Source organism: Mytilus trossulus, chromosome 1 (genome assembly GCF_036588685.1).
Source record: "Mytilus trossulus isolate FHL-02 chromosome 1, PNRI_Mtr1.1.1.hap1, whole genome shotgun sequence".
In the NCBI taxonomy this organism is placed as follows: Eukaryota; Metazoa; Mollusca; class Bivalvia; order Mytilida; family Mytilidae; genus Mytilus; species Mytilus trossulus.
The window spans coordinates 82,369,441-82,388,933 of record NC_086373.1 but is presented as its reverse complement, the minus strand read 5'-3'; the positions used below and the strand labels follow the sequence as shown (position 1 = coordinate 82,388,933).

The window sequence follows — 19,493 nt, the reverse complement described above, 5'->3', positions numbered from 1 at the left end:
CAATATCTTGTTCTCTAGACTTTCTCCATTTTATAAATTTGTCCTCATCTTTAAAGAAATAAAAACTCCAATTGATAGTCCCTCATTTTTGAACTTTCCATTCCTTCATTATAAGACTATATTAAAACTTGACGATCTGCCTCCTAGGAGGAAGTTTACAAGAAAGAACATAGTATTTAGTATCACTTGTTCCAAATGAGGAATTATTGTATTATCTAAATGATAAATAATATTTTTAACCAATCACTGACAATGTATAATTGAAATGGACAAGTGTTCCAAAGAACTTTGTGCTGCCTTTTCTAAGTCCATGTAAAGGCATAGGAAATGCTACAAGTCACTCAGATCATAAATTAAAATACCAGGTGCACAACTTCATGTCCTGTAGAAAAATCTAAGCAAGTTAACTGAATTCTGTCAAGACATGTTAAAGACACAGACAGTGCAAGACAACAGAATTAATCTCTACATGTAGTCCCCAAGGAATGCTGTTGGGCAACACGAAAAAAACAACATTTAAAATTAAACTTATAAAATTCTAAAATACACATGTACATACACAGTTTTTAGCAGCCAAATCTCTGACAAATTTGAAATATTCAGTATTGTAAACATCTCTATTTTTGACAAATGTTAAATTTTCAGCTTGTATGTTTTGATGTATTCTAGCTGGCATATCATCCATGAATATTCCTCTTCTTTCTCCTTTATGTACTAATTCTGTTAATTCCATTAAACTATCAGAATCCATTCTTCCTTTCCTGTAAAATTATATAAGTGATATGTTTATAATGTTATAATTGAATTATTTTCATGCAAAGAACATAAGAATTAATAACAGTAACTTAAGAAATATATCAACAGGAACATAATTATGTACCATTACTGTAAAAGTGGATATTTAGTTTTTTGTGAGATCCAGTGATTTAAATGTGTGCATCAAATGATAAATGCGATCTTTTTAGCAACAGTATTGATTTGCACAACTATTTATGTAGTTGAAATTTTGCAACATCCTTCATAATATGGAATAAGCTCAAGCCCTGATAGGAAATTTTAAATAGATTTACAAATCCTATCTTTACCAAGAATATGTTTCCTTAAGTATGTTCATTGAACTGTGAAATAAGGTTCAAAACCAGTATTTGGTATATAGTTTGAAGGATCAAATCATAATGAACTCATGAACTTGTGTACTCAGTTTCATTATGATTAACCAGAACTTTAACCTGAGTTAGAAGAACAAAATAACAGGCAGATGGAATATTAGAAAGACGTAAATGGATGGAAGCCTGGTCCAGAAAACATAATGTCGTCTACTATCTTAGGAGGGGATATTAAAAATTAACTAAAAATGTAATATTTTCTTAAAAGTTTGAACTTACCCTAAATCAGGAACTGGTCGCTTTGCAGTTATTCTGGTTTTCTTAGCTGATCCTGGAGTTTTCACTTCTGCCATTTTCTCATAGAACAGCATATAACCATTCCAATACCGTACTCTCTCATCTGGATAATTTGTAGCTAAATAAATATGTTTATATATATATATATACTTTCCATAAAGTTTACAGAACTATTGCATCTACACTAGTTTAAATAAATACCCCTTTAAAAATATATCCATTGTCCAAATTTGTTGTAAATTCTAATTTTCAATAAAAATTGTTCATTTTATAGAACTTTAGACATATGGATAAAAGTAATCATATTACATGTAATGGCAAAAAGATGATACGTGACATCAAGTCATGCAAATTCTGAACATTTGGTACAGTACAAAATCAATAAATGTACTAGCATTTATTTATTTTTTACGTTTGTAACAATAGAAGGTAATGTAAACCAACCACAAATAAGGGAAATTTATTCATTTAATATCGTTAAATTTACTAAAATTGATGGAGTAAAAATGTCATTCAATAACTTACATGATGACTCATTATTCTTAGTTTTATACGTTCCTCCAAAACACTCTGATTCTACGCTTGCATCATTCATCTCAAATTCTTCCACATAAGTGTCGTTAAATTTAAACCATTTTCCTTTATTAGGATTGGTCATGGAATTCCCTCTAAAAATAAAATATCATTGAGTTTCAAAATGCAAAAAAAGACATGCTAGTATATATAATATATTAAACATTTGTCTTAATTGAGAATAATTTTTAAAATAATTTACAGACATCCTTGTCCTGTTGAAATTCCAAACACAATACTTGGCTTTTTTCTCTTCTTTTTTTTCATATATAGAAGTGATTGTTTATTGGCTGCTTGGCATCTAGTTGGAACTATTTATCAATAAAAGGATCAACATGATGAGTGAGGTGAATATTTCAACAACATCCTGAGTAAAATAGTTTCTCGTTTTGTTTATATAGATTAGACCGTTGGTTTTCCCGTTTGAATGGTTTTACACTAGTAATTTTGGGGCCCTTTATAGCTTGTTGTTCGGTGTGAGCCAAGGCTCCGTGTTGAAGGCCGTACTTTAACCTATAATGGTTTAATTTTTAAATTGTTATTTGGATGGAGAGTTGTCTCATTGGCACTCACACCACATCTTCCTATATCTATATAGCTATGCATGTTGATCTCAGTAAAAAAAGAAACATTCCCTTAAAATACATTATGTCCTTAAACCACATTCACATGCATTCTGTTTGGCAAAATACATTTTCTTTTTGTCCCTGAAACCTAAATGTATCTCAAACTGGAAGTGAATGCACCAAAAATACATGTGTTATTATTATTTGCAGGCAACCACCATCACTTTGATCTCGAATATTGGAAGTCCTAAATTGTCCATTACAAAAGAGTTCTGAGTGCATGTCAATAGACTAACAAGGGGATATGGGTTTTCATCAATTTGAAAATAAGATTAATAAGATTAATATGTCAATTTTTTAAATCATGTGAATTTAATATCAATTTTATCCAAATTAATTTCTTTTATTGAAAAGTCAAGTTCTTCAAAACAGCAGCAGGAAAATCCTAAGAACTATTATTCAAATTGGTGTTGCCTAATGAGTCAACTGCTTTTAAAATTTATTGTCAGAGTTTTCTATAAAAGAGCAAGAGTAGGCTTCATTTAAAGTGATGCAAAAACAAAAATATTAAATTACCCCCAGTCTTTAATAAATAAGTAACAATGTCCAATATAAGCCTGTCAGACTACTTTGTACAAATATTCCTACAAGTTCATACTTTATTTACCTTCTTTCTTTAATAAATGAGTAGTAATGTCCAGCGTTAGCCTGACCACTATGTACAAATATTACTATGAGTTCATACTTTATTTACCTTCTTTCTTTAATGAATGAGTAGTAATGTCCAGCGTTAGCCTGACCACTATGTACAAATATTACTATGAGTTCATACTTTCTTTACCTTCTTTCTTTAATGAATGAGTAGTAATGTCCAGCTTCAGCCTGACCACTATGTACAAATATTACTATGAGCTCATACTTTCTTTAATAAATGAGTAGTAATGTCCAGCGTTAGCCTGAACACTATGTACAAATATAACTATGAGTTCATACTTTATTTACCTTCTTTCTTTAATAAATGAGTAGTAATGTCCAGCGTTAGCCTGACCACTATGTACAAATATTACTATGAGTTCATACTTTATTTACCTTCTTTCTTTAATGAATGAGTAGTAATGTCCAGCGTTAGCCTGACCACTATGTACAAATATTACTATGAGTTCATACTTTATTTACCTTCTTTCTTTAATGAATAAGTAGTAATGTCCAGCGTTAGCCTGACCACTATGTACAAATATTACTATGAGTTCATACTTTCTTTAATAAATGAGTAGTAATGTCCAGCGTTAGCCTGACCACTATGTACAAATATTACTATGAGTTCATACTTTATTTACCTTCTTTCTTTAATGAATGAGTAGTAATGTCCAGCGTTAGCCTGACCACTATGTACAACTATTCCGACAAGTTCATAATTTATTTGTTTAGGTTCTGGAGAAACTCCAATCACAATGTCTGGTAATTTATCTTCAGTAGGATTTGTCTCCCCTGAATCTGATGATTCTGAACTGGTTTCTACAGCTTCTTCTCTTCTAGCCATGCCATCAGTTGTATAAGGTTCCATATCTAATATCCATGGAAACTGAAAATAATGTTGATAATTGGTACTGAATGTATACAAAATCTTTTTAAAAAGAAAAAATGTTATGCAGAAATATGGATTATTACATTGATACAAGTGGATTATTGGATTTATCCAATCGAGATAGTTAACTTATCAATTTTAAAGTCCGAGCCTCAGCAAGGACTTTAAAATTTATGATTATACTATCGAAATTAGATAAATCCGATAATCCACACATTACAATGTAATAATCTGTTTCTCTAATGATTAAAAGATAAATTTTCTTCTTTTCTAAACTAAAATCCCCTACCAGTGCCTTCCACTTTCCACGAGTTGTCAATTTCATTAGCACCTGTTAGAACATTTTGAGCAATTCAGGGAGCTGAGAACGGTTACGACACTTTGACTCAGCCAGACATCTTCTGAGATCACTGGCAACCACACGCTGATTAAATTTTTTTATACAATTGGTTCGGAAAGGAATATATTTCCATAGAATTAGAGAAACCTAAATATGAACCTCACAAATCTAAATATAAAGCAAACACACAAATATATACAACCCACTTCTGCAGTTACTAATCGAAAAAAGCTTATATTAAAAAAATCTAGAAAAAGACTAGCTTATAAATTACTAAAACATTACACATTTTCAGGCTCTCCATTGGGTCTATATTAGTTTTATGAAAAATGCTGTAACTGTTGTATTAAATAAGAAATATGCTTATACAATCTATTTTCTAAATTTTTAAAATAAGTCACGAGTCACTTAAACACATTGTACTATCATAGCAACTTACCTTAAAATAATCATCAAATTTTAGGGCTCTGTTAGCCTCCCAATCATAACCAAATCTTTTAAGTTGAATACACAATAATGGTGGCAGTGTTTTAATACACATTCTCTTCATAGTATTCCTCTGAAAATATGTGTATTCAAAAGTAGTCATGAACACTATAAAAAATACTATTGTGACACAAATGAGTACCATTTATGTTTTCCAAATATATAGGACATTGAAGTGTTACTATCACACTAGTATTTTTACAAAAATGCTATAACTTGTTTTTATACTACAACAATGAGAAAGTTCTTTGTTTAGATACCAATTTCCATAACTGAAGTTTGAAATGTAAATTTCTTTTTAGATAGCCTTTATTTTGGTTAAATATCAATGGCAAATATAAATTCAAGCAATACTAGATCTGAATTCTGAATAAACAAGTATAAAATCTTTCAGCCTATATTGTCTGATTTTCTAAATACAGTTTTGTTTTTAAAAATGTTTGCATCTAAATATTTTTCAAATTTTTCTAAAATGTGCTTCATCATTCAATGAGGACTAACTATCTGTAACTTTGAATAAATCATGTTTTTTGTGGTACTGGCAAAGCTATATTTTAAGTGCTATCTACTATTAATATTGTGGGTATGTACTTATGTAGGGGTTTTAATCTTTTCGATTTTATCAGTTGAATATTTTATTCTTTCATTTATTATTGGGTAAGGTAAACAATCAATCAACCAAACATCCAAACATCCATTTTTCTTCACAGATACTTAAAAATTGTTCTAGTCTCCAGAGGCAGTATTGTAATGATTCAGTAATACCATATAAATATCTCATCATTCTAGTCTACTTATACATACCTTAGCCTGACATTTTTCACAATAGTAAGCATTATCTCCCTCTAAGATCTCTCCTTTAACAAACTGATCTAATGAATCTTGTAATGTAGCATTCTTTACTGTCAGGTTCAGAGCAAAAAATTCCTCTTCTCTCTCATATCTGAAAATACACTCAACTGTTTAATCAGATGTATCATAAGAATATCAAGATATGAATTGTACTCATTATGTAATGACCACCTTGGTGATCTTGTGATCCCCCATTATGTCTAACCAAAGACTTTAGAAATGGTATTTGCTGTTTCTCCGCCAAGCGCACAACATTTTAATAGAAAGTACACCGACTGGTTGCAATGTATTTGAGTAGGATGATATGTCTTCCTGAAAATTGTTACATTGTGTATTAGCAAAATCTGACTCAGTGTATTGGTTCACCGTTCAAGTGGCTTTTTTAAAACTACCATGGTGGAGTCTTATTTAAAAGATATGGATGACGATGTTAATTAAACTGTTGTGTGATACATGTACTCACTTACAATTGTTTAGTTATCTACAAATTCTTTGAGGTGCTATTGGACTAAATAAACTTACCTATGTGGACAATCTTTGCAGATTTTTTGGTCAGAAAATATACCCTGGAAATTCTTTTTGAATATTTCATATTTTCCAATTGTCTGTCAGAAATAAAACATATAATATAAAAAATGCTGACAAAAATTCTCTTAATTTCTGAGAAATAAAAAGACTTATAAAAATGACAGCCTCTCTAAGATTTAACCATGAATTAAGATTTAAAAAAAAGTTAATGATAGCAAATTCGAATCCTTCATACAAGTCAATTGTATAAGTGTTTGGAATTATCTTGCACGTGGTTCATTATATTTCAATCTTAAAAGCAGTGCAATATCAAATACAGAGACTACATTTGCAATATAACTGAATTCAGAACAGTCTTACCATTACAAAATTGAGATTGTGATTACAGTGAGGATATTAAAAATTAATATACAAAATAAATTCAGAGTAACTAAACTCTGATTTGATTTGATTGATTTTTTTGTGTTTTAACAACACTTTTAAACACCACAATTAGTCTTTTTCATGGCAGCTAGTTTTTGTTGGTGGAGGAAGCTGGAGTACTCAACTCTGAAAAAAAATTGTACCTTAGTGTATTCATCTGCTTGATCCATTAATGCTGTGAAGAAATCAAAGGCATCTTGTTGTTCTCTGATATTTACAACTTGTCCCCATAGCTTGAATACTTTCCAGAACTTCTCTGGTTCAAAATATTGTAGTTTACTCTCCAGTAACTGACCAAATACTTGTTGTAACTGATAGAACACACTGAAAATAAAAACATTAAAATGATACTTATTGTATCTGATAGAACACACTGAAAATAACAACATAAAACAAAGTTCATATAATACTTCTTCAATAACACTTTCTGATAACCCTGTGCTATGCAAAAAAGTTATTCTACTTGTACTCCAGTGCTCTCGGTCATAAATATTTACTAAGTTCAAAATATGTACTAGAAAAATGACAACAGGGCCTGATGTGTTTTTGTATGCATGACTGATTGATAACAAAGTTAATTATCTGTCTACATCAAGGTTATTTTCCAGTACCAAAAACATTTTCTGGTACCAAGATGCTAAGATTTACTACTACACAAATGAATAAATCACCTGTCTTCATCAGGGGTGTCTTCCACTACACCTAAAACACTTTCTGGTACCCCAGGTGTCATGTATAATTGCTGGATTACAGCGTTCATATAACAGGTGGCACCACCATTGCGTAATCCAACGTATCCACATCTGGCTCGACCATCAACAGGTGGCAAGTACTAAAAATAAAAAAAACAGTAGTCAAAATTACTGGAATAAACATCAACTTCAGTATCTTATCATGACCATTAATTATTCATAAAACCATAAAGTGTCCATAGAAAATGGATGCCCCACTTGCACTATCATTTTCTATGTTCAGTGGAAGGTGAAATTGGGGTCCAACCTCTAATTTGGCATTAAAATAAGAAATATCATGTCATAGGGAACATGTGTACTAAGTTTCAAGTTGACTAAAAACTTTAACCTGAAGCAGTAAAGATGGATGTGTGAACAGAGGCACAGACCAGAAAACATAATGCCCCTCTACATAAAAAATTTCATATTGATTCCTATAATCCTTGCTATTGTTTGGGGTCAAGTAGGATAAACGGTACTGTAGTTCCTTCGGAAGAACAGAGTAATAAATCGGTTTAACTTTAGAAGTAAATCGGTTTATATGAACATAAATTGACAGACTGACAGGTCGACAGGTTGACACTTTAAAGGTCGACAAGTTTAAAAGTTGAAAGGTTGACAAGTGTTACGGTGGACAGGTTGACAGTTTGATAAGTGTTAAGGTCGACAGGTTGACAAATGTTAAGGTTGACAAGTTGACAGGTTGACAAATGTTAAGGTCGACAGGTAGACAGGTTGAAGGGTTTAATTTTACAATTAAACAAGTAAATAAAAGTACATCATCCATTAAGTAAAATAAAATTAACTTCAGATTTTAATCTTTTTTACAAGTATTGACTTGTAACTTTTATATCTGTTCGCTGTCAACCTGTTTACCATTTGTACATTTTACATTTCTCAAAATGAAATTGCCAACCTGTCGACTTGTCGATCTGTCTACCAGTCACTAATATTAATACTATTTTACACTTTATAAATGCTCTGAAGTTGTCAATCTGTCATTTTGTCAACTTGTCAATCTGTCGACTTGTCAACCACTTATTTCAACCATAACATTTTTAAAATTGTCAACCTGTCGACTTGTCAACCTGTCAACAACTTATTCCAACCATAACGTTTTTAAAATTGTCAACCTGTCGACTTGTCAACCTGTAAATTACTCATTTATTTCAGTTTAATGTAAAATTTAAACAGTTTTAACTTTATTACCCATGAATACATACGCATATTAATTTATTGCAAAAGCCGGAACTATAGTACCGTATATCCTACTTGAGCCATTGTTTGTACTAATACAAATATGTTTTTATCAATTTCTGTGTGCACAACAACTGCTTCAGGAATAAATTTGTCATCTAGCATGCTTACAGCAAATCAAGAAGAACATCTAAATCTAGTCTTTTTTAGCATCAACATAATTCAACTCGAACCATGTGACATGCATTTATCTTGTAATCGATGAGAATTCTTACTAACTTTAAATATTTGATTCACAAAGAAGCTTCTGTTAAAGTTTTATGACATTAAATAAACAGAAACTAAAACCAACAACAAAATACAAACCTCCCATTCATTGGCTACTTCAGGGTGGGGCTGATGATGCATATCTACAAGCTGTCTACATAAACTGAAACCAACAACAAAATACAAACCTCCCATTCATTGGCTACTTCAGGGTGGGGCTGATGATGCATATCTACAAGCTGTCTACATAAATTGAAACCAACAACAAAATACAAACCTCCCATTCATTGGCTACTTCAGGGTGGGGCTGATGATGCATATCTACAAGCTGTCTACATAAACTAAAACCAACAACAAAATACAAACCTCCCATTCATTGGCTACTTCAGGGTGGGGCTGATGATGCATATCTACAAGCTGTCTACATAAACTGAAACCAACAACAAAATACAAACCTCCCATTCATTGGCTACTTCAGGGTGAGGCTGATGATGCATATCTACAAGCTGTCTACATAAGTCTTTTAATATGGATACACTTTCCCTGGATAATTCTATCAACAAGTCATATGCTGCTATTCTAGATTCTGAATTCCTACATCTAAAAAAAGACAAATTTACCAATGTTACAAGATAATTGTTACTTGCTTAACGCCACATTTTAAAATTAGGTAAACATGCCCGACAAATTAAACTATATATTTAAACAATGAAGGAAAGTGAAATACAATGAATCCAGAAGTTTGATACTTATTTTTTTAGTTTATTAAGACTCTTAATAAATTAAAGACTGACATTGGAATAAGCATAACCTTGCATTAAAATATTCTTTTAGCAGATGGTATAAATTAATTTTGCGTTAGCAAAAATGATCTGTTTATAATTTCTAGTTTTCTGCTTACTTTGGACTGACTTCAGCCAATGCTGTTTCTCGTTTAGCTTCATCCATACTGTCCATCATTATTTTTGAGGCAGGAAAGAGGAAGTCATGTAAAAGATCATAGACTAATGTTCTACCTGAAATAACACATAATCAGTACAAAAATGAATAGATAAAGTTAAAAAGTGATAGTGAATTGCAGGGATGGGGTAATTAAAAATGTAATGGTAATTAAGTGTAATGCATTACAATTTTCCATGTAATTGAATGTAATGTGTAATTGAGCATTTTTTTCAATTACATGTAATGGTAATTTAATTAATTACATTGAAAAAAGCATGTAATGCTCAATTACTTTTGAATTACATTTGAATTACATGTACTTTTATGGTTTTACAGTTAAGGATTTGGGTTTAATAATATAAATTGTAAAATTATATGTATTTTTCAAATATTAATATCACATGATTTTTTAATATATGAAGTCTGTAATTTATTCTGAAGTTTTTATATCATTTATTTGACCTACAGATTTTTTTTTTAATAGTCTTATAATTTAGAAAATGTGATAATCATATATAAGGGTTGTTCAGTTTTTAAGAAAGATCTTTAACTAAATAGATTGATAAGTAATAAACACCTTGTTAAACAAAAACAATAAAATGTGTCACTGTGAAACATCTTTCTGAGACAGTTCATTTAGAATTTAAAATCACTACATACAATCATTTTGTCAAATTAGTATACACAAAAGGATTATAGAAATAAAAATTAACAGCTGTAAAAACAAACAGCAATTAATCAGATTAAAATGTCCAGGGGCAATGACACTAATACAGATATTTTATCTAATTAGCAAAATATTGCTAATATTTAGACATTATATACATTGTTTGTACTAAAAATTATTTCCAATATTGTGACAAGCACATTTTTAAATATTTTTAAAGTAAAATAAAAAAAATAATTTAAATTCATTTATTATTTCTTTATTCATATTATGCTTAATTCAAATGAGTTCATTTCTGAGATGTCAAAATACCCCTTGATGTATTGGCAAGTTAATAGGAATAAATTCCCTCTCCTATCAATGTAATGATCTTCTAATCATAAAACTTCCATGTCCTGATCAAGCAATATCTTGCACAATATTAGCTCCTGTCGAAATACTATTTACAATTGCTGTTTTCAGACCAGAAGATTCAGACTAATTGACAAAACATTAAAATAACTATATTAAATGATTATCAAATGCAACACTTAAACTATATGCTTACATGAATATTTTACACATGCATTTTATAAATATGTAAAATATTGTTAAAAAATATCATGATGAAATGTAATGTGTAATTTAATTAATTACTTTAGTAAAGTAATTGTAATTTAATTAATTACATTTCAAAAACTGTGTAAGGTGTAATTAGTGTAATTGACCATTTTTGCAATGTAATGTGTAATTTAATTAATTACATTCCAATGTAATTGACCCCAAATCTGGTGAATTGGCACTGGAAAAGTAATTTGCAAGGTGTAAGTCATAGGCTGCAGTCAAATACTATTTATTTTGTTCTTATATTAAACTAAGGCCAATGTTTAATTTTTCTTAAATTAGGTAAAAATTACAGCTCAGACTAAGATGAGAGCTTATAATCAGACAAATGTGAGTGTTGGTGTAATGATAAGGATTATAGAAAAGTAAAACAGTAGGTGCTGTAATGCAGAAAAGAATGTACGAACATAATTTTCAATATCTAGTCGAGTCTGATAAAAAAAAAAACTTCAAAAATAAAGAGTGGACTTCAAAATTTATATGAACCATAATTTTCAAAGCAAAAAATTGTTCTCCTTAAATCTTTCTCAAATTTCTTACCAAATTCTTCTTTACAAATTCCTTCACATGTGAACAGATTCCTGATGAGTTTAAGATGACCACCTAGTAATAAGTTATCAGCATCTATCAGGTCAGGATTGGATGATGTCTCAAAGTTCTTTAACCAGGCTATCTCATCTTCTAACATATTAGGCAGATCTAAATTTAATTTGGTTTGGTCTGGCACTGAATATAAAAACATGATATACATATATATCATTTATAACATATAGTTCAGCTCTAAATAAAGCTTGTATTGTTCTAATATTGAAAGTAAAACATAACAAGCATTCATGAGTTGTCTCTTAACCCCATTTGTAGATCTTATTTTTCATTTCAATGCTGCCGGTTTAATTGTCTTGGTCAAAATTTTATGCTAATTAAAAATCCTCTACCTCTAGTTATTTTTTAAGTATAAACCCAAAACATGCTGATCCTTCTATTCTTTTTTTAGAGACAGCAATGGATTAAATTTCCAGAGAAGATTACATACAAAATTACCTAAGGAACATTCAGATAAAATTGGTAAAATTCACATTGAGCATACTGTGAAAGTACTTTTATTCGTGGGGTATCAATTTTCGTGGTTTTCATGGATGTCTTTATCCCCACGAATTAAAGTACTTTTTGTGTTTATTTATAATTCAATGTACATTTATAGCATTTGTTTTTGTAACTGTTTTCTTAAATTGACATGTTTATGACCCAATTTTAAACACTTTCGATGGTCTCACTCGATCTCAGGTTAATTAGTGTCATCACCACTATTTACACAAGTGCGATAATTGAAATGTTTACTTTGCAATTTCTTTCAATCGAGACAATTCGTAATCTTTGTTTTTCTAACGGCTGCAGTTCTTCCTTCTATTTGTTCTTTTTTCGAAAACAAAAATCCACGAAATTAAAACCCTACGAACATGTAACTTTTGCTAAAACCACGAAAATTGATACCCACGAATTAAAGTACTTTCACAGTGTCACAAATTTAGGCACAAAATGTACAAAATTACTTACTTGATAAATTCTCTAATAATTTACACCTTAAATCAAAATACTGAGAACATTGCAGGATGAGCCTGGAATATATCAAGAAATACATACATCATAAATCATATTAACAGTTAAGCATTTTTCATCTCCATCAATTGTATATGTGATTCTAAAGATGAAAGTGTCTAAATTCACAAAGTTTTATATGAATTACCATTTTAAATTTGAGGCTATTACATACATTTGGTTTGCCATTTTGCATATTAATCATTTTTCTTTTCTGTAAACTAACTAATTTTTTCAAAATTAATGTGAGTAAAATAAATATATCGAATATAAATTGTCGTAAATATATGTAACACTTGTTTAATACTTCTCTTACATTTATACATCCAAACAATTAAAAATTGTGAAAATGTATTGTCGTAAAGTTAGCTGATAAAGTCTGAACTGTGTGCAAGGGGCAGTAACTCAATTTTCCCTTGTCACAAATATATCACAAATTTAAAATCTATATAGCACACCCTAAATAACCACACCTCCAGATTTTTATAGTTTTACCTTTGAATAGCACCTCTGGTTTGTGTTGACGACACCCAGAAGGGAAGATATGCCCGGAGTAAAACTTTCACCAGCAATACAACCTTACCTTTGACTAGCACCTCTGGTTTGTGTTGACGACACCCAGAAGGGAAGATATGCCTTGAGTAAAACTTTCACCAGCAATACAACCTTACCTTTGACTAGCACCTCTGGTTTGTGTTGACGACACCCAGAAGGGAAGATATGCCTTGAGTAAAACTTTCACCAGCAATACAACCTTACCTTTGACTAGCACCTCTGGTTTGTGTTGAAGACACCCAGAAGGGAAGATATGCCTTGAGTAAAACTTTCACCAGCAATACAACCTTACCTTTGACTAGCACCTCTGGTTTGTGTTGACGACACCCAGAAGGGAAGATATGCCTTGAGTAAAACTTTCACCAGCAATACAACCTTACCGTTGACTAGCACCTCTGGTTTGTGTTGACGACACCCAGAAGGGAAGATATGCCTTGAGTAAAACTTTCACCAGCAATACAACCTTACCTTTGACTAGCACCTCTGGTTTGTGTTGAAGACACCCAGAAGGGAAGATATGCCTTGAGTAAAACTTTCACCAGCAATACAACCTTACCTTTGACTAGCACCTCTGGTTTGTGTTGACGACACCCAGAAGGGAAGATATGCCTTGAGTAAAACTTTCACCAGCAATACAACCTTACCTTTGACTAGCACCTCTGGTTTGTGTTGACGACACCCAGAAGGGAAGATATGCCTTGAGTAAAACTTTCAACATGAATTGATGAGGTGTTTGCTGTACAGAGTCAGATGATAATGTAGTTTGACTGAGAATGAAGAATTGCTCTAATGCTGCTGTTCTTATATCTGATTGTGAACAACCCACTAAAATATCTATTATGAAGTCGCTAATGCATGGTAGAGTGTAGAAAGATGCTGAAATAATAAAAAATATCAATATAGAATAGTGGAGTCTTTGGAAAAGCATCTTTAATAACAGAATTTGTTTTTTCTTATCTCATGGTTATTAAATTATGCTTTGAATCATTTTTTGTTTTTGTTTACTCTAACCTATAAGGCATTAAGTGTTGAAGACAGATCTAATAGTCTCTGTAAATCAAATAAAATTGTCTAGACTTGTGGGGTTGCTGACTCATAGTCCATTGTTTCAAACCCTTTATGTCCTTTATATGTCTTTTGTGTGTATTGAACTGTTGATTTGATAATCAATTGACAAATACCCCATATCTGATTTTATTCATGTAAACTGGAAATAAAAATTTGTTATTATTGATGCACAATAAAACAAACATGACCAATTAAGTCCATCTTTTGTATTGAATTATTACAACTCCACAAAAATTATATGTTAGATTACAAGTTGAAAAATAATGTATTTCTCAGTTTGCAGGTCTTTTTTTATTTAACAAATTTGAAGGTATGTTTGATATTGTTAATTAAATAATTAAGATAAACTACAGGCTAGATATTGCAATAGCCTCTTAACAAAAATATGCATTACCTATAAGTTCACAACGGAGTTGAAGACACGTCACAAGGATTTCTAAGGCTTCTTTGGCTATTGTACAGTCCTGAGAAGATATAATTTGTTGTCTGATACACACACCAGCATGTAAACTTTGACAATCACTGTCACTATTTGTACTACCTGTGCTACCTACAAAATATACATGTTATGACGACACATTATACACAAGCCATCATGTAGACTTTGAAAATCACCAAAACTATTAGTCCTACCGAAAATACTTACAAAACATCTGTCGATAGTATTACATGCTACCGTATAGCAGGTTATTTTCCTAGGTTGCAAATTTTCACTTATTTTTGCGAATAGAACAAAATCACCGAAAATTCCGCCAATTTAAATTAGCACATGCAAAGGTATTGATAAAAGTTTTGAATCAGCCAAAATAATAACCGCCAAAATATTTGTATACCTTATTTAATGAAAATTGTGAAATTTTACACCCGCAAAAATAACCCGCTATACATTATTACCTTCCAAGAAAACTGAGATCCCCCCCATTTTTTGCTGGGATTCATGAAGCTCAGTCTTAATTATTTTTTAATAGAGTTTTGTAGACTGTTGTTTATCTTTTGGTTTTCTTTTTGGCATTTTGCCATGAATTTGTCAGTATCTCTTCAACTTTAAGAATAGTGTTTAATCTCCCCTCAGTATCTTTTACCTCAGTTTTATACATGCTCCAGCTCTTATGGTGTTTACTAGCACAACTACCGTAAGCTAATTGATCATAAATCAAAGATAAGTTTAATTTACCAGTACTACTTTGTCGACTTTTCCCACAGGTATACAACCCTGTTGTACTTTCAATGATTGGCTGAGATGATCCAAGTAGGTGGAGTCTTCCAGCTGCTGCTGCCCATGTGACTCTCATAAAACAGGAAACTGTTTCAGTAAATTCATACACACCCATTGTCTAAAAAAGAAATATTAATAATATATCATACATTTTTGTAACTTTACCTTTTCAAGACTACAATTTGTTCTCAAATGTATGTTTTCCCTAAAACCTTAAAAAGTTCAATACATTTTACTCCTAAGAAAAGTATTTGCAAAACATACAGTTATCTTGGTGTGAATACAGAAGACAATTGGTTTGTATTGTAAGTTCTGGTGGAAAAAAAAGCATGTATGATTTGAGTTCAATGGTCATATGTTAGCTGAGTAAGTAAATATAATGTTTGCAACCATCAAATCATAGATTGATGTCTGAGAATTTTAAAATGCAATCTATTTATCACCTTTCTAAATGCACCTTTCAAAAAAAATACAAACAAATTTTTTATTTCAAAAGCAGAAAAGATCAATCACTTGACAAATACTTTATGCTAGTATACTTTGATATGATTGAATGAAATCTTAAAATTTGCCTTATAAGAATTAATGTTAGAAATAAATGGATTAGAAACATGATTCATGTATATTAATATCTACCTGGACAGCATGACTGCCAGCAGATGGTTTTTCAACTATGATTGTTAAAGGCTGAGTAAGAGAGGTTGGGGTCGCTGGTACACTAATTGCTCCTGCCTTAACGTCATCCAATGAGGAAATAGAACCAAGTCCGTCTCCTGTCACAGTTTGTCCACATAATAAAAACCGAGCTAACTGTAGACATATAGAATAGCATCCTTGTCTAATTGTATAATTAATGTCCGGAGCTAAAGATTCAGGCTGTAATACATTCACTACAAGTTGTAATCCTCCGGCATTTAAAAAATCTTCACAAAAACTTTGAGCACCAAATTTACTTCCAATGTCTTGTGTCACTGGCATTAGTTTACTACTTAAAACCTAAAAAAAAAAAGAATAAACTTATTACATTGCAGAAAAGTAATATCAAATTCCTACTGTATTTAGCTATAAATATTGAAACCTTTCCCCATATTTTTTTATCAATAATTGTAAAGATGTCTACTGAAAAGTAAAAAAAACAAGGTGTGTTAACAATAAAGTTATATATAAAAATTTATCATCATATACTGAAACCTAGTTTTCTGTGTTTTTTTTAACAGTTTATTATCAATTTAAGCCTTATGAAATCTTTTTTATTGTTTACTTTTTTCTGTTCAGTTTCATAAAAGCAACTACAACCGTTTTACAGATTTCAAACTTAAAATCAAACCAAATTATCAAGTATGCACAAAATATATGAATTTATAATGTCAAATAATTGAATATAACAGGTCTAACTAAAAGATAACATACCTCTAAATTATATAACACTCTAAAGGCTGACATATCATGTGACTCACTATCAAACAAAGACTTCAGAATATCTTTTGGTGGTAATTTAGGACTGGGTATAGGTGTGGTTTTCCTTGGACTAGTTTTTGGACTAAGGTCCTCTCCTGATCCAAACTGTTTCATTCCCTAAAGATAATTTAATGTAAGTAAAATATTTTTGACTAATATATTTTTCATTTGGTCACACACAAAAAATATTAACATTAGAAATTCCAGATCTGTCTTTACCTATAAAAAAAAGAATCTCATTTCAAATTTTGTAATTCAAAAGATTTTTATTTTTCTTTTTAGATTACTTTACCATTAAAAATTAAAAAAATTCTGATCAACAAATAATTATTTCATAATGAATTAACAATATATATACCTTTTGACTTATAGAGTCCAGTACATCAGATATACCCTGGTCTGTAGGAATTAACATCAATAACTTTCTCACTCGGGATGTTATTCTGAAATACATATAAAAAATAAGAAGATGTGGTATGATTGCCATGAGTCAACTATCCACCAAAGTTGATACTTATGCTCATTTCATATCGATAAAAACAAATAACAAGGGTTCTGAGATGTAGGGAAAATCCTTTGAAGGACTAAAGAACTGTGATATATCATGTACTATATTATAAATCAATGAAAAATCTCACCATTTCTTAAAAGAACATTATATTTCTCTTATATATAAAGTTGCATATTTTCTAGTAGATTTATACTACTTACCTTGCTTCATCTAGATTGGCTAGTTGGTATAACATCTCAAATACTTGTCCTCCTACTGCCATTACTACACCAGGTAAAGTTTTCTCCTTAAATATTAAATAATTTAATACAAAGTCAAATATTAATGAATAAATACCCATATTACATTATACAAAGGCGAAAAATATTGAACTATTTTTGTATATTGTTTGAACTACATAGAAGATAGTGATGGGAGCCATCACTTGTATCCCACTATCAAATAAATTATATTGTGTTGCGATTTTAGTAGTTAACAAGGTTATTCAGTGTTTTATCCATGGATTTAGGGCAGTTTCCTTTCTATGTAACATTTACAACTTTCTAGAAAAGTTGCCTACATGCAACTTGATTGATAAGTTGAACGAAGTTGTAGACCATAAATTCACTGCAACATTTTCTTCTTTGTACACTACACACCTTCTAGTAGCAGTGAAAAATCATGCCAAGTTTCATTAATTGATTGTGTATTGTTTTGAAGTTAGAGAGCCAAAACAGGAAAACAGATTCACAGACAGACTGAAAAACTAATAACTACTACTATTCAGGTGTATAATGACCTTGACTAACCAAGAAAATCTAACATAATCAGCGAGTCAAGCTAATAGCTATAGGACCTCCACTAAAAGTGAGGCACTAATAAATTAATGTTTCCATTTCATCATCAATTGTGCCACTCTGCTTCACTTCATCTAGCCTGCATTTCATCATAAAGATGATAATCTTCTTGAATTTCAAGATACAGAGGGAAAAAAAGACAAAATACTAGCTAACTACAAATAGAATATACATTACTGACCTGTTCCAAGTCAAAATTTAGCTTTGAAGTTGGAGTTGTAGGTACCTACAACAAAAAAATAAAAAAATATATATATAATTTTGTTTGCACTGAAACAGGTGTAGTTATTTATTTTACCATTGATAATGGCACTGGTGCAGATTTATTAATTTACCATAGCTGTTAGATACCTTATACAGGTGTATTTACCATACAAAGAAAAGGCAAGGCTCTGTTCTAAATAATAACAGAGTAATAGTATAATGTTAAGGTATGCTCATGTGATCTTGCAAAATTAGAAGAACCAACAGTCACTGTTTAAATCTTAGTGTGTTTTGGTCTCTGATATTTTTATCGATGGCAGACCTTCAGTAGTCTTAGTTTTATTATTAATCAATGTCTACATCACAGTTATTTGAGCTTTTAAAACATAATATTTTGAAACCTTAATGTGGAAGACCATATTTGTACATTTTTTTAACTTTTTGAATTGTCTTCTTGTCTGATTCTTGTTCTTGTTTCTCAATCTTTTGTTTTTTCTGTTGTGTTTTGTGTCCTGTTGTTTGTCTTTCAGTTGATTATCATTTTTTGCCATGGCATTGTCAGTTTATTTTGTCTATATACGAGTGTCAATGTCCCTTTAGTATCTTTCACCTAATTCTTGAGCGACTGTCTTATTAACATAAACACCCTTATATTCTTTATTTTCATAGTAAGTTATCCTACCTGAGATGATTGCACTGAAACAGGTGTGGTCAGTTTGACCATTACTGTCTGGTTATCTTCAAAGTCAAGCTGGTTCAATAACTTTTGATCTTTCTTTGTTTCAAGCTGCAAGAAAATATAGCTGTTAATTGTATTTGTTCAAGATTGAGAAAATAATTGTCTCTTTTCAAAACAAAACAAAATTGCAGTACACTATTTCATAAC

General features: G+C 30.8%; 1 protein-coding gene across 1 annotated transcript in view; it reads right to left on the bottom strand.

The window, feature by feature from the left end:
* Positions 1 to 19,493, bottom strand: part of LOC134687168 (ubiquitin carboxyl-terminal hydrolase 24-like) — a 50,688-nt gene that overhangs the window by 14,615 nt on the left and 16,580 nt on the right. Inside the window, exons 25-46 of the mRNA XM_063547219.1 lie at positions 19,290 to 19,394; positions 18,585 to 18,629; positions 17,768 to 17,853; positions 17,415 to 17,499; positions 17,009 to 17,173; positions 16,235 to 16,594; positions 15,557 to 15,716; positions 14,777 to 14,932; positions 13,959 to 14,190; positions 12,718 to 12,779; positions 11,704 to 11,889; positions 9,853 to 9,967; positions 9,407 to 9,551; positions 7,428 to 7,588; positions 6,900 to 7,080; positions 6,328 to 6,410; positions 5,758 to 5,896; positions 4,907 to 5,026; positions 3,880 to 4,124; positions 1,929 to 2,071; positions 1,386 to 1,521; positions 560 to 761 (exon numbers count right to left, since the gene is read on the bottom strand). Coding sequence (XP_063403289.1) covers positions 560 to 761; positions 1,386 to 1,521; positions 1,929 to 2,071; positions 3,880 to 4,124; positions 4,907 to 5,026; positions 5,758 to 5,896; positions 6,328 to 6,410; positions 6,900 to 7,080; positions 7,428 to 7,588; positions 9,407 to 9,551; positions 9,853 to 9,967; positions 11,704 to 11,889; positions 12,718 to 12,779; positions 13,959 to 14,190; positions 14,777 to 14,932; positions 15,557 to 15,716; positions 16,235 to 16,594; positions 17,009 to 17,173; positions 17,415 to 17,499; positions 17,768 to 17,853; positions 18,585 to 18,629; positions 19,290 to 19,394 — 3,312 coding nt within the window. The remainder of the gene's footprint in view (positions 1 to 559; positions 762 to 1,385; positions 1,522 to 1,928; positions 2,072 to 3,879; positions 4,125 to 4,906; positions 5,027 to 5,757; positions 5,897 to 6,327; positions 6,411 to 6,899; positions 7,081 to 7,427; positions 7,589 to 9,406; positions 9,552 to 9,852; positions 9,968 to 11,703; positions 11,890 to 12,717; positions 12,780 to 13,958; positions 14,191 to 14,776; positions 14,933 to 15,556; positions 15,717 to 16,234; positions 16,595 to 17,008; positions 17,174 to 17,414; positions 17,500 to 17,767; positions 17,854 to 18,584; positions 18,630 to 19,289; positions 19,395 to 19,493) is intronic.